The 12,731-nt window shown below is 41.1% G+C and overlaps 1 protein-coding gene across 1 annotated transcript; it reads left to right on the top strand.

The window, feature by feature from the left end:
- Positions 1–5,711: 5,711 nt before the first annotated feature.
- Positions 5,712–10,999, top strand: il19l (interleukin 19 like). The gene is made up of 6 exons (XM_072563139.1): positions 5,712–5,862; positions 9,243–9,415; positions 9,515–9,577; positions 10,008–10,160; positions 10,296–10,370; positions 10,916–10,999. The coding sequence occupies exons 1-6, from the start codon at positions 5,712–5,714 to the stop codon at positions 10,997–10,999; spliced, it is 699 nt and encodes a 232-aa protein (XP_072419240.1).
- Positions 11,000–12,731: the final 1,732 nt, after the last annotated feature.

The raw sequence follows: 12,731 nt of genomic DNA, 5'->3' as shown, positions 1-12,731 counted from the left end.
CTTTCTGATTTTTTAAAATAGTTTTTATAGATTACATAACATTTATGGAAGTCAAAATGCACAATTCGGCCTAACAGGTGTGACTCAATGTTTATATTCCTCAAGAACTTTGTCTCACCCTTCTTTATCTCTGTATCACCAAACAGCAAGAAAAGTGAAAAAGGTTTCATTTTCTCACTCAATTGGATGTGTATAAAATAAGTAAATGAAGAGTGAAGGTAGCTACCCTCCCCTAATTTTCCTTACTCAGTCTGTTGTCTTTCTCTCTCTCTCTTACTTCTTTTTCTGCCTCCAATTTGACTCGAATTCATCCTATGCTCTTCTTCACTATTTACTGTGTCTCTAACACGATACTTCTGTTTTGTTCATTAAATAAATAGGAGAAAGTGAGGACTGCAGATACTGGAGTACCAGAGTTGAAAAATATGCTGGAAAAACATAGCAGACCAGGCAGCATCTGAGGAGAAGGAGAATCGACGTTTCGGGCATAAACCCTTCTTCAGGAATGGAGGGCTTATGAAGGGCTTCCTGAAGAAGGGCTTATGCCTGAAACATCGATTCACCTGCTGCTTGGATGCTGCCTGGCCTGCTGTGTTTTTCCAGCACCACATTTTTCAACTCTTATTAAATAAATAGGCCACAACTCAGAGGCCGTTCATGCTTCCTTGCCAAGATTCAGTAATTTGCAGATTATAATGTGATCTGAAGAGGGCAGTAAAGAGTCCAGTTAGCATCATTCCTGTGAGATGAGCCATTTCAGCAATTTTGATGCATTATTTTTGCTGAGAGGGGTTATAGTGTGGTATGAATTAGCAGAGACGCTGTGAAGGGTGTTTCCCAGGAATCCTTTCATCTCATATCAACTATAGAATCATAGAATCTCTACAGTGTGGAATCAGGCCCTTTGGCCCAACAAGTCCACACCAATCCTCCAAAGAATATCCCACCCAAACCCATTCCCCTACATTTACCCCTAACTAACATATCACTGAAAATTATGGGCAATTTAGCATGGCCAATTCACCTAACCTGCACATCTTTGGATTGTGACTGCACCCAGAGGAAACCCACACAGACACGGGGAGAATATGCAAACTCCACACAGACAGTTGCCCGAGCCTGGAATTGAACACAGGTCCCTGGTACTATGAAGCAGCAGTGCTAACCACTGAGCCACCATGCCACTCTATGTCACACGTTGACTGGTATGGTGCAGACAACCCACTCTGATGCAGTGGTCTCTGTCACATTTACTGTAGGTGAGGACACAGGATGGAGAAGGTGCAAGTTTTGCTGGCTGTTCATCTCTCAAGGCCTCCAACAAGTGGATGCCATAAATTATGAGCTCCCTAATCAGGACTGTTGATCTGGTCCAATGAAGGAACGCTGGTTGACAGATATAAACAGGAGTGCCTGCCCCTCTTCCGCGGTTATGTTAGAGCCCAAGTGTCCTTGGAGAAGGAGCACGCGGTGTCCACCAACACCCTGGCGTTGTTCAGGGAGAGATGGGCGCCACAGGGAGTCGAGTGCATTATTTCCCCCTCCAACTCTATTTTGATTTAGTCCCTCCCCTCCCCTTCACTATTTTGATCACACAGCATTGCCCTTTGACGTGAAGGGCAGTGCTTATCACTGGCCACCCGGGTGTTTTTCCTATCTTCGTGGTGGTGGAAATTGAATAAAGATCTGTGCACTTTGTGTCCTTTCACTGTGTCTCACATCTACACACGCACACCATGGGTGCTGGGAAAAAAAAAGTATAAATAGGGGAACTATGTCTCACACCTGCACACACACACCATGGGTGCTGGGGAAAAAATAAGCACTACCGCAGTTAGGCGGTAGTGTGGGGGTTAAATTAACAAGAAGAAAAAAAAAGAAAAAAAAGAAAAAGAAAAAAAAATAAACAGGAGTGCCTGCCCCTCTTCCGCGGTTATGTTAGAGCCCAAGTGTCCTTGGAGAAGGAGCACGCGGTGTCCACCAACACCCTGGCGTTGTTCAGGGAGAGATGGGCGCCACAGGGAGTCGAGTGCATTATTTCCCCCTCCAACTCTATTTTGATTTAGTCCCTCCCCTCCCCTTCACTATTTTGATCACACAGCATTGCCCTTTGATGTGAAGGGCAGTGCTTATCACTGGCCACCCAGGTGTTTTCCTATCTTCCTGGTGGTGGAAATTGAATAAAGATTCATACACCTTGTATCTATCACTGTGTCTCACACCTGTGCACACACAACGTGGGTGCTGGGGAAAAAAATAAGCACTACCACAGTTAGGCAGTAGTGTGGGGGTTTAAAAAAAATTCTTAAAAACAAAAAGAGAAAAAAAACATGAGTTTCAGAGGTTCTGTTCACTCTAAGAGCTGCCTCTGAGGGAGCTGGATCACTGTGTGTGCGCGTTCAAGGACACTCCTCCTTGACTGTGTCTGAAAAAAAATGAAATAAAATAAAATAAACAGGAGTGCCTGCCCCTCTTCCGTGGTTACATTAGAGCCCGGGTGTCCTTTGCGAGGGAGCACGTGGACTCCACCAACACCCTGGAGTTGTTCAGGGAGAGGTGGGCGCCGCAGGGAGTGGAGTGCATTATTTCCGCCTCCAACTCTATTTTGGTTTTGTCCCTACCCTCCCCTTCACTGTTTTGATCACACAGCATTGCCCTTTGCTTTGAAGGGCAGTGCTTGTCACTGGCCACTCGGTTGTTTCCTTTCTTCCTGGTGGTGGAAACCGAATAAAGATTTGTGCACCTTGTGTCTTTCACTGTATCTCTCACCTGCACACACACAACATGGGTGCTGGGGAACAAAATAAGCACTACCGCGGCTAGTTAGGAAACACCCGAGTGGCCATTGACAGCAGTGCCCTTCACATCAAAGGGCAATGCTGTGTGATCAAACAGTGAAGGGGAGGGACACTCCTGTTTATTTTTTTTTCTGACAGTCCTTTTTTTTATTTTAATCCCCACACTACCGCAGTTAGGCAGTAGTGTGGGGTTTGAAAAAAAAATTAAAGAAGGAAAAAAGGAAAAAAGAAAAGAAGACTGGAAAAAAAAACAGGAGTGTCCCTCCCCTTCACTGTTTTGATCACACAGCATTGCCCTTTGATGTGAAGGGCAGTGCTTATCACAGGCCACCCGGGTGTTTTCCTATCTTCCTGGTGGCGGAAATTTGAATAAAGATTCGTGCGCCTTGTGTCTTTCATCTGCACACACACAACATGGGTGCTGGGGAAAAAATAAGCACTACCGCAGTTAGGCGGTAATGTGGGGGTAAGAAAAAAAAATAAACAGGAGTGTTAGAAGAAACAAAAAATTTTTTTAAAAAGTAGTGTCCCTCCCCTTTACTGTTTGCTCATACAGCATTGCCCTCTGATGTGAAGAACACTGCTTATCACTGGCCACTCGGGTGTTTCTTTTGCTCTGGTGGTGGAAATTTGAATAAAGATTCATGCACCTTGTGTCTTTCATTGTGTCTCACACAAGAGAAGAAAAGAAAAGAAAAAAGAAGAATAAGATAAAATAAAATAAACAGAAGTGTCAGAGGTTCTGTTCACTCTGAGTGCTGGCTCTGAGAAAGCCAGACCAGTGTCAAGTACTATGCACATGTAAATAAAGGATGACTTTGGCAACAGGATACCAGCCTCTGTGGAGTTAATTCAGTGGTAAAAACAGAGATAAAATTCACTCCTGAAGAAATTTTCTTGCAACAGTTGTCTTTGAGTTGGGGTAAGCATTTCTGGCATCATGCAATAACTTAGGAAGTTTGACTCATTCCATCCTGCCGTTGAAGAATGGGCCCAGTATGTGGAGAGAATGCATTTTTCTTTCCAGATAAATGACATTGGGGCAGATGAAAAGTAATGAGTAATTCACCTAACAGCTTGTGGAGCTGAAAATGTTTTTAGTTATTAAGAGCCGAACGTTTCCTGAGGCCCCAGATACGAAAACCTTTCAAGAGTGATGGATTTAGTTGAGGAACGTTATGACCCTAGTTTCACTCGGCAGTTTGAGAACCAGGGGAATCCGTATCAAGATTTTTGACGAGGTTAAGATGACTGGCACAGGCATATGACTTTAGTTTAACCCTTAATCAGATGCTGAGAGGCTGTTTGGTATGTGGGACTAATGATGGAATCACGCAAAAGAACTGGCTTTATCTTTGAAAAATACAGCAAGTGGAGCATATGAGTTACAATGTATGGCAATGGACACCCTCACCAGGCCGGCTGAGCTTGGGGGACACCATCTGAGTGAAGGCACTAGTATAGCCTCACTCAGGGACATATCCTGAACAGAGGGATTCGAGGTCACCCACAGCAAAACTCCAAAACAAAGCAAAGCCTTGACAAAATGGTTAATATTTTCTTCAGGATCCAGGCAGACAAGCCATTGTAGTTGCTGCCAGCATGCAGATTTGAGACAACAAAAGAGGCCCACCAAGCCTGAACTGAGGAACAGAACTCGTAGGCTAGTATCCACAGAAGTGCACACCATGGAAAGCCCAGCTATATCTGGCTTAGAATAGTTAAATTGCTTATCAACATCCAAATCAGAACCAATCAAAACAAACAAAGAACTGAAAGAATTGCGGATGCTCGAAATCAGAAATGATGTAGAGGTTCCAGTGTTGGACTAGAGTGGACAAAGTTAAAAAAAATCACACAATATCAGGTTATCATCCAACAGGTTTAGTTGGAGGCACTGGTTGTGGAGCTTAAGACCATACGACACAGAATTTATAGTAAAAGATTACAGTGTCATGCAACTGAAATGATATACTAAACAAACCTGGATTGTTGTTAAATCTTTCATTTTTTAGAATGTGTTGCAGGTTCTGATAAATTCCAGAACTTCTTTTAAGTTACCTTCTCGAGATAACTTAAGATTTTATAACAAAAGGTGACATCTGAGCTCAGACACTACATTAACAGTATGAGGCTAGAGTCTGTCTGTATCCTAATCTTGAGTCAGACTTGTTCTATTTCCAAAAAGGAATTTACAAAATATTACATGTATTCACTGCCTGCATTGACTGTCTACAGATTGTGAATTTTTGAGTAAAATAGAATGTATCTGCAAATATAATTCTGCAAATATAAATTCACTCCATAGACTTATATGTGTGCGTGTGCATGAGAGAAAGAGAGTGAGTGTGAGTGTGAGTTTACATTAGGGAGTGTGTGTTTGCATGTGTGAAAACTTGGTAAAGTGTGTGTGTGTAATGGAGTGGTACAATGGTAAAGTGATGGAGTATAAGCCTGTGAGAGGGTGTGTGCGCAGGGTGTGAGTGTGGGGGGTGCATGTGTGCTTGTGTATGAGAGCGTATGTATGAGAGGGTCTGCATCGGTGTGTGAGTATGTAAGGGTGCGTGTGTATGTGTGCTTGTGTGTGTGTGTGTGTGTGTGAGAGAGAGAGAGTGTATAGTGTATTGGGGTCACCTGTAGTGTGACACGAACCTAAGGTCTGGTTAAGGCCATCCTCATGGGTACCAAACTTGGCTATCAGCCTCAGCTTGGCCACTTTGCGTTGTTGCCTATCCTGAAGTCCACCTTGGAGGATGGTCACCCAAAGATCTGAGGCTGAATGGCCCTGACCACTGAAGTGTTCCCCAACTGGGAGGGAACACCCCTGTCTGGTGATGGAGTTAGAGATGGACACAGCAGTGTCACTTCCTCAATGCCTTAATCGCTGGAAGAAGAGGATGAATGTTTTCCAAGATGCTCAAGGCACAAGAGGTGGACTACGGTCTAGTACACATCACCTGTATCAATGTTGAGTCAGAAGAATTGGATCCAGTGCAAAAATTCCCCAGAAGTGGCTACAAGGAAAAGAATAGCCTTCCATTCCTGGATTTAGAGGGGGAGGGATGTATTGAATACAACAAGGTCAGCCAGGTGGACCTTGTAAAGTATGAGTTCCCTGATTGGCACTGTTAATCTGGTACAATTAGGGAGCCCAGGCTGACAAACATAAACAAGAGTGTCATAGGCTCTGCTCACTCAGGCTCTAAGGAAGTCAGACCAGTGACACGTGTAAATAAAGAATAACTTGTTGACGGGAAATTGGCCTCTGTGGAATTATTTCAGCCAGCTGAGTTTTTATTTTGCTTCACTTATTCCAATACCTCTTTGTAGATTCTGCATTAAAATGTCACGGTCCTAGATCTCACTATTGTCTGTGTCAATGTCCTCTATCTTTGTTTCTTGCTCGCAAATTTCGTTGTATTTAGGATATGGATGTTCAATAGGCCCTGGCAAGTTTCTTGTAAAGAATACTGGGAGTACAATCATTACTTATCCAATGAACAGGGCTGAGGCATCGCAACATTGACTTAGTAATGAGTGCATGCTAAGACAATCAGTATGCTGCAGAACCTCTATGCCGGTGAGCTTTTCCCATCCCCCAAGAGATGTCAAGAACATGAATGAAACAGGGAAGATAGAACCTGTTCAGACTTATTTCCTGCCTAATTTTAGTTGTCCGAGTTTTACTACTATCAAAGGATGCATTGAAAACACAGGGTCTGCAGACTCATAGTTTCAAGGTCTCCATCAAATTGTTATTGTCCTAAACTCTTAGCTTGTCAGAAAAATTGCAGCTTTTGCAATGCAGGTGTTGATTCCAGCATGAGGTGACAAATTGCTGGTGATTGTGGAGCCTGGTTAATGTGAAACTTCCAAAATTACATTGTCAATGCTGATTGGTGGCAGTAAACCAACACCTTGGACAATGACATTTGTCTTTCTATTGGGATGGTCAAAGGAAACTCTTTAAGGCTTAAGAATATCTCATTACTGCTGAATATATTCCTCAGTATGGAATGCTCATGAAGCATCTTGGTAGGATGTGATGATGCAATGAAGCCATTGTGACTAAATTTGCAGACAACACAAAGATCATTGTGAAGAGGACATAAGAAGATGCAGATGGATAAAAATAGGTTGAGTGAGTGGACAAAAATCTGGCCCATGGAGCATAATATGGAAAAACATAAAGTCGTTAACTTTGACAGGAAGAATAAAAAAACGTGTATTATTTAAATGGAGAGTGACTGAAGAATTCTAAGGTGCAAAAGGTGTTCTAGTGCATGAGTCACAAATAGGTAGCTTGCAGGCTAGCATGGGAGGGAGTGGTGACATAGTGTTAATGTCACTGACCCAGCTATCCAGAGCCTCAGTCTATTCAGGAGACATGGCATCAAATCATGGCCATGGGGCAATTTAACGTTAATAAATAAATGTGCAGCGGAAAGCAAATCTTACTGAGTGACATTCAAAATGCTCTCCGACGGTTTCCTTGTAGTGAGATACAGATGTCCAACAGAGGTTTCCCACAAAGAGTAGACCTGGTGTTTGGCTCTCAGTCATCTAATAATACCTGGACCTTATTCATTAGCTTAGTTATGAGGGGGATCTTGTTAGGCAAGGGAATCGTAGGTTATTGGGAGTAGTTTTGAATGAGGAATTCAAAGCACAAACAGACGAGCCATGATTTTATTCAATGGCTCCAGAAGCCAACTGGTCTACTCAGGCCATTCAACCCATCAAGTCTGCACCAAGCCTCCAATGAGCATCCCGCCCACACCCACCACATCTCCTTATCACGCATTTACCATTACTAGTCCACCTAGCCTGCATGTCCCTGGATGCTACAGGACAATTTAGCCTGGGCAATCAACCGAAGCTGCACATCTTTGGTCTGTGGGAGGAAACCGGAGCACCCAGCAGAATCCCACACAGACATGGGGAGAATATGCTATGCCATACAGTCACCCAAGGCTGGAATTAAACCTGGGTCCCTAATGCTGTGAGGCAGCAGCGCTAACCACTGAGTCACAGTACCACACTGAGTGCATTTAGTGAAGGGTGATGGTGCAGAGAAAATGAGGGGTGATGTAGACAGACTTTTAAGGGATTGAGTGTTTGAGAATGAGGAATACTTTGCGGATTCGCCAGTTGAAATAATGTGTTAGAAATTACACAATATGTAGAGGTATTGGAATTGTGCAGAAAAAAGATTAAACTATTTCTTCTAGGTGCTATTTGGTTGATTTCTTACCATGGTAACATATTTGGGAAAACAAAAACTGATGGCTGTTAAGAGGGAAGTGAAAATATTTTTGAAGAAAGATTTGCTGGAAATTCAAGAAAGTGATTTCAGTTTCACACCATCGGTAAATGGCGGCAGGTGAAATCAAGCAAAATGTTATGCAAATTACTGAGGAAATGATATTGTCCCGCCCGAGAAACTTCGGAAAACCTCGTGTATGAATCTGAAAATAAAAATCCCCACTCTGTTATGCAGGTGTATTTAAGGGACACAAACGGTGGAGAGATGAGCAAACCTGGACAAGGGGAGCCAACAGCTACTGCCAACATACACAGGTGAGAGCCTCCCTCTATCCAAGTGTTCATGCTGCGCCATCGTGCTAGGTGAGAAACCTCCTTTAACTGTTGTGAGGGACAGTACCTTCTGTGCAGTCACTTCACAGGACAAGTGATCTCAGGTTGCAATTGCGGGCTGAATGTTGTGTGGTACGTTTAACTTGTGAGAAATACATAAATAGACTGTTTCAGTGGAATAAAAGCAGAATGTACAAGAAATTAGTCACGAATCAAATTCATTGAATTGTTTTAACTAATTTCTAATCAATCTGTTTTGTGGTGTTAATACACACCTCTGGAACAGGTGGGACTTGAACCCGGGCCTCCTGGCTTTTAAGAAAGTAGCATTTTATTTGTAAAGTGCTTTGAGACGCCGCGAGTACATAATACAATGTCTCAGTAACCATACAAATAGAACTCCGTGTTACTTGGTAAGGTAAATATAATTGATGCTATAATTTGAATTCCCTAATTGTAACTACTAGTCCTTTATTGTCAATGCAAGAAATTAACGAATCTTAATAAATAACTGAATATTCGTATACAGAACTATTCCAATTTTTTTCTAGCTTTCGTGAATTAACTAGAACTCAACATTCACCGATAGCAAATAAGGACTTATATTATAAGGCATGAGCATTCGATCCTGGACGATAGAGTGACAAGGCGAAGATTTTAGTGAAATATCGGTTGTTAATGTCGTGGTGATATCAAGGCAATTGTATGTGAACTAAACCTTGAGCTAACCCACTAGGAGATTTCTCTTGTTTCAAATCGTTTACATTTGGACTGCAGATTCATTCCTGTTAAAGAAAGCCTGTTTTTAAATCTTTGCATGAACCTTTTGGCTATTTGTGTTTGTAGGTTTCTCGTTGTCTCTAACGATGAACGGTCTGAGTGCTGTTTTCTGGCTGGTCGCTGTGACCCTCTTCCAGCCCTTACTTACACAAGCCAAGAGGTTGCACTTTGGACGATGTTCACTGGCCGCTAACATAGCTGAAATCCAGCAGGCATTCTCAGCTATCAGACAGCCAATTGTAAGTCAAGATTCACTGTACCCTCCTATTTACACCCTTTATTATGGAATTTGAAGCTACCTCAGGGAAACGCTATTAAAACAATTTCTTCCTCCACAGCAAATGGAAGATACAGCTGATGATGTGAGGCTTCTAGCCAAATCTGCATTACAAGGGATTCAGGTACTGGCATTGCCTATTTCACCAATGATCCCGATGTTCAAGTTATCCCAGTTATCCAGTGTATGTAGTGCTTAATAATGCCACTAATTAAAATGGATACCATTTCCATCCATTATATAGGAGTCAGGGGTCATGTAGTTTATTATTGGAAACTAAAACAAAATATGCTTGAAAACCCAGCAGGTCTGGCAGCATCTCTGGACAGAAAGTAGAGTTAACGTATAGGATCCATTGACCCTCCTTCAAAGCAGAACATTTTTATTATCTAGCCTGTTCTATGGCATCTATTTTATCCTGACTATTTTGTCATGATAACCAAGTGGTTGCTTAAGATAGCCACAACACATAGTTAATTTGGTATCTAAATTGCATCCTTACCTCAGAGCCTGAGATATGCAACTTTTCTCTCATTCCCTGCTCTCATTTCCAGGCAGAGGAGAGCTGCTGTTTTCTGCGCCACTTGTTGAGATTCTATGTGGAGACTGTCTTCAAACATCACACTCCATCTAGCTCCCTCATCGAGAGGAGGACCAACACTTTGGCCAACTCCTTCCTCAGCATCAAGCGAGATCTTCGGCAATGTGTAAGTAACAAAACCAGAAGCAATGTCACATTTATTTTACATGTTAACTGCACATATTATAACTGTTTTTGATGTTGAAACATCGTTCTGTTGATCCTTGAATTAAATGCTGTTATGACTTCCTTTATTGGACAGCATGCAGAGATGAAGTGTCACTGTGGAGAAGAATCCCGAACTATGATGAAGAAAATACAAAATACTTTTGAAAATGTATGTTGTCATATCTTTCATTTCATTGACAAATGAGAATATTTGCTTTTCATAGAGCAGCACTGATTAATGGAATATGTTAAAAGATTGGAAAATTTATGCAAAGTAAACATATTGCAAAATTACATTCTAGATAACAAATTAAAATTAATATAGCAAAAGACAAAAATCAGGCACGGGTCCAACCTTAATGTAAATGATGCTGAATGCAGAGGTTGAATTCCAAATATTGAACCTCAAACAGAACTCAAGGTTTATGTTTCATTCGTCATCCTCTCTGTGCCCATGCAAAATACTTCACATTTGGACAACAGTCACTTTGTAAAGTTGGAGAACTGCCAGAATTGATAAGACAGGCTACAAGTCTGTTAAGCTTCTATAGCAGGGTTGACTGTAAGTCTGGTAGTAACTGTGGACAGTGTGAGTCCATGTCCAAAACTGTCTGCTCTTCCACAGTAACAAAGAATATCAATGGGCAAGATCTGTTGTAACCATATTCAAAGCTTATTTTGCAAATGACTTCATAAATCTCTGTCCTTTTCCAGTTGACTCTCAGGGCAGCTGCTGTTAAAGCTATTGGTGAAATCGACATTCTCATAGAATGGATGGAACAAGATCACCAGAACTAAGCATTACATCACAGCATACAGTGCCGAAAAAACTGAATACCAAGAAACAGCTTAATAATGAACATCTCAGAACAGAATTCATATGTTTAATTGTCAAGTAATGCTTGTTTAAGTCCTTAAACAACTAATGGTTTAATATTTTTGTGTTCCTTTGTGTTGAGTTTTGGTAAGTTACCAATGGTATTTTAGATGGTATGTTAGTCCTCACTTTCTCTTCAATGGTATGTTAGATACTTCCACTCTAAATAATGAATACAATGGGAAACATCTGTATTTTCAGCTATCAGAGAAATTTGCAGTTGTGGAAATGTTAATATTGCATATTTGTCACATGGGTAGACATCTATTTCTGTTCCCATTTATGAAGACACTTTTCAGTCATATTGCTAAACTAGGTTTAAGATGTTGTATTTCATGTCTGTACATGAAAAAAAGCTTGTAAGTACATATTGTACTATTATTGTTAGCTATGATATTGAGGGCAATAGATCACAGTATAAACATATTGTTTTTGAATCTTCCTGTATTAGTACTTATTAAAATAACTTGCTATGAATTCTACAACTTTGCTGTTTTATGCATATAATTTATAGAAGGTAAAGACCATCACGCATTAATTTGTGTAGGTCTAACTGCAGCATAATACATTATCAAACAGCATGTAACAAAATATAGATTTTAGCAGTAACGGGGGATATGGCGGGAGGAGTGGCGTGGTTGTGGCTGAGGGTCTATGTAATATAATAAATTAATGACTTGGTACAGTTAAAAGTCATTATGATACAGTCATTATGGTACAAAATAGAATTTATAAGTCTAAATATAATAGAACAGTACTGAGATAATCGACACCAGTTAGAAAAATAAGATTTCACAATCCCAAGAGGAGATAACATCTATGGCCTCACAACTAACAGTTTGCGGTAGATTCAGAGAAAGAGGTGCTAGCATATCCTTTGAAGAATGTAGACCAAATAGAAATAAAGTATAAATGTCAAATGCAATGTACCCTTGATACTTCTGATCAAGTCTTGACCTGATTTGGTGATGCTCCTGCCCCCAGTTGTTAGAATAATAAGGATCTTTGCTTGTAATATGGTACATGTTCAATAAATCCTTGAGATGAATCTGTGTCTGGACTCTTGCTATCTATAGACTGAACTGGGAGAATGATATGTATCAGTGTGGTTTGGAAGGTATCACTTCTGAGTTGAACAAAATAATAACCTTTTTTAACATTTAGGTCAGTCTGAGCCAATAGTTAGTGAAGGGAATGAAACCAGTGGGAAAAATTAAGAATTTTGATTTTGAATATTCCCATTAGGCTGGGGTTGTGTGCTTGAGAGCACAGAGGTTGTGCGGGGGATTGAGATATGCAAACTTCTGAGGGGCATAAATAGAGTCAATAGGAAGAAACCTTTCCTTTTAGTGGAGGTGTCAAAAGCTGGGAGTGGTGGTAATTTGAAGGAAAAGAATGGGAAGTTTACAGGGTGATTTGAGGTAAATCTTTTTCAACCAGAGGGTTGGAGGTATCTGGAGGTCACAACCTAAAAGAATGGTAGAAGCAGGAAACCTCAAGACACCTCAGTAATATTTAGATGAAAACTTAAGACACCATAGCATACAAGGCTTTGGGTTAAGTGACAGAAAATGGGATTAGAACAGATGGATGTTGGATGACCAGCACAAACACAATGGGCCAAAGAGCCTTTTTCTCAACTGTTAAAATTCT

This window comes from Chiloscyllium punctatum, chromosome 45, assembly GCF_047496795.1.
Source record: "Chiloscyllium punctatum isolate Juve2018m chromosome 45, sChiPun1.3, whole genome shotgun sequence".
NCBI classification, from domain to species: Eukaryota; Metazoa; Chordata; class Chondrichthyes; order Orectolobiformes; family Hemiscylliidae; genus Chiloscyllium; species Chiloscyllium punctatum.
This window is presented reverse-complemented; position numbering and strand designations above follow the sequence as displayed.

Bases quoted from the DNA above. Each gene is read 5' to 3' on its own strand.
- il19l (XM_072563139.1), top strand. From the start codon at position 5,712: ATGCTCAAGGCACAAGAGGTGGACTACGGTCTAGTACACATCACCTGT. The intron at 9,416-9,514 runs GTAAGTCAAGAT...CTTCCTCCACAG, and splicing joins CAGCTATCAGACAGCCAATT to CAAATGGAAGATACAGCTGA. The intron at 10,161-10,295 runs GTAAGTAACAAA...TTTATTGGACAG, and splicing joins AGCGAGATCTTCGGCAATGT to CATGCAGAGATGAAGTGTCA.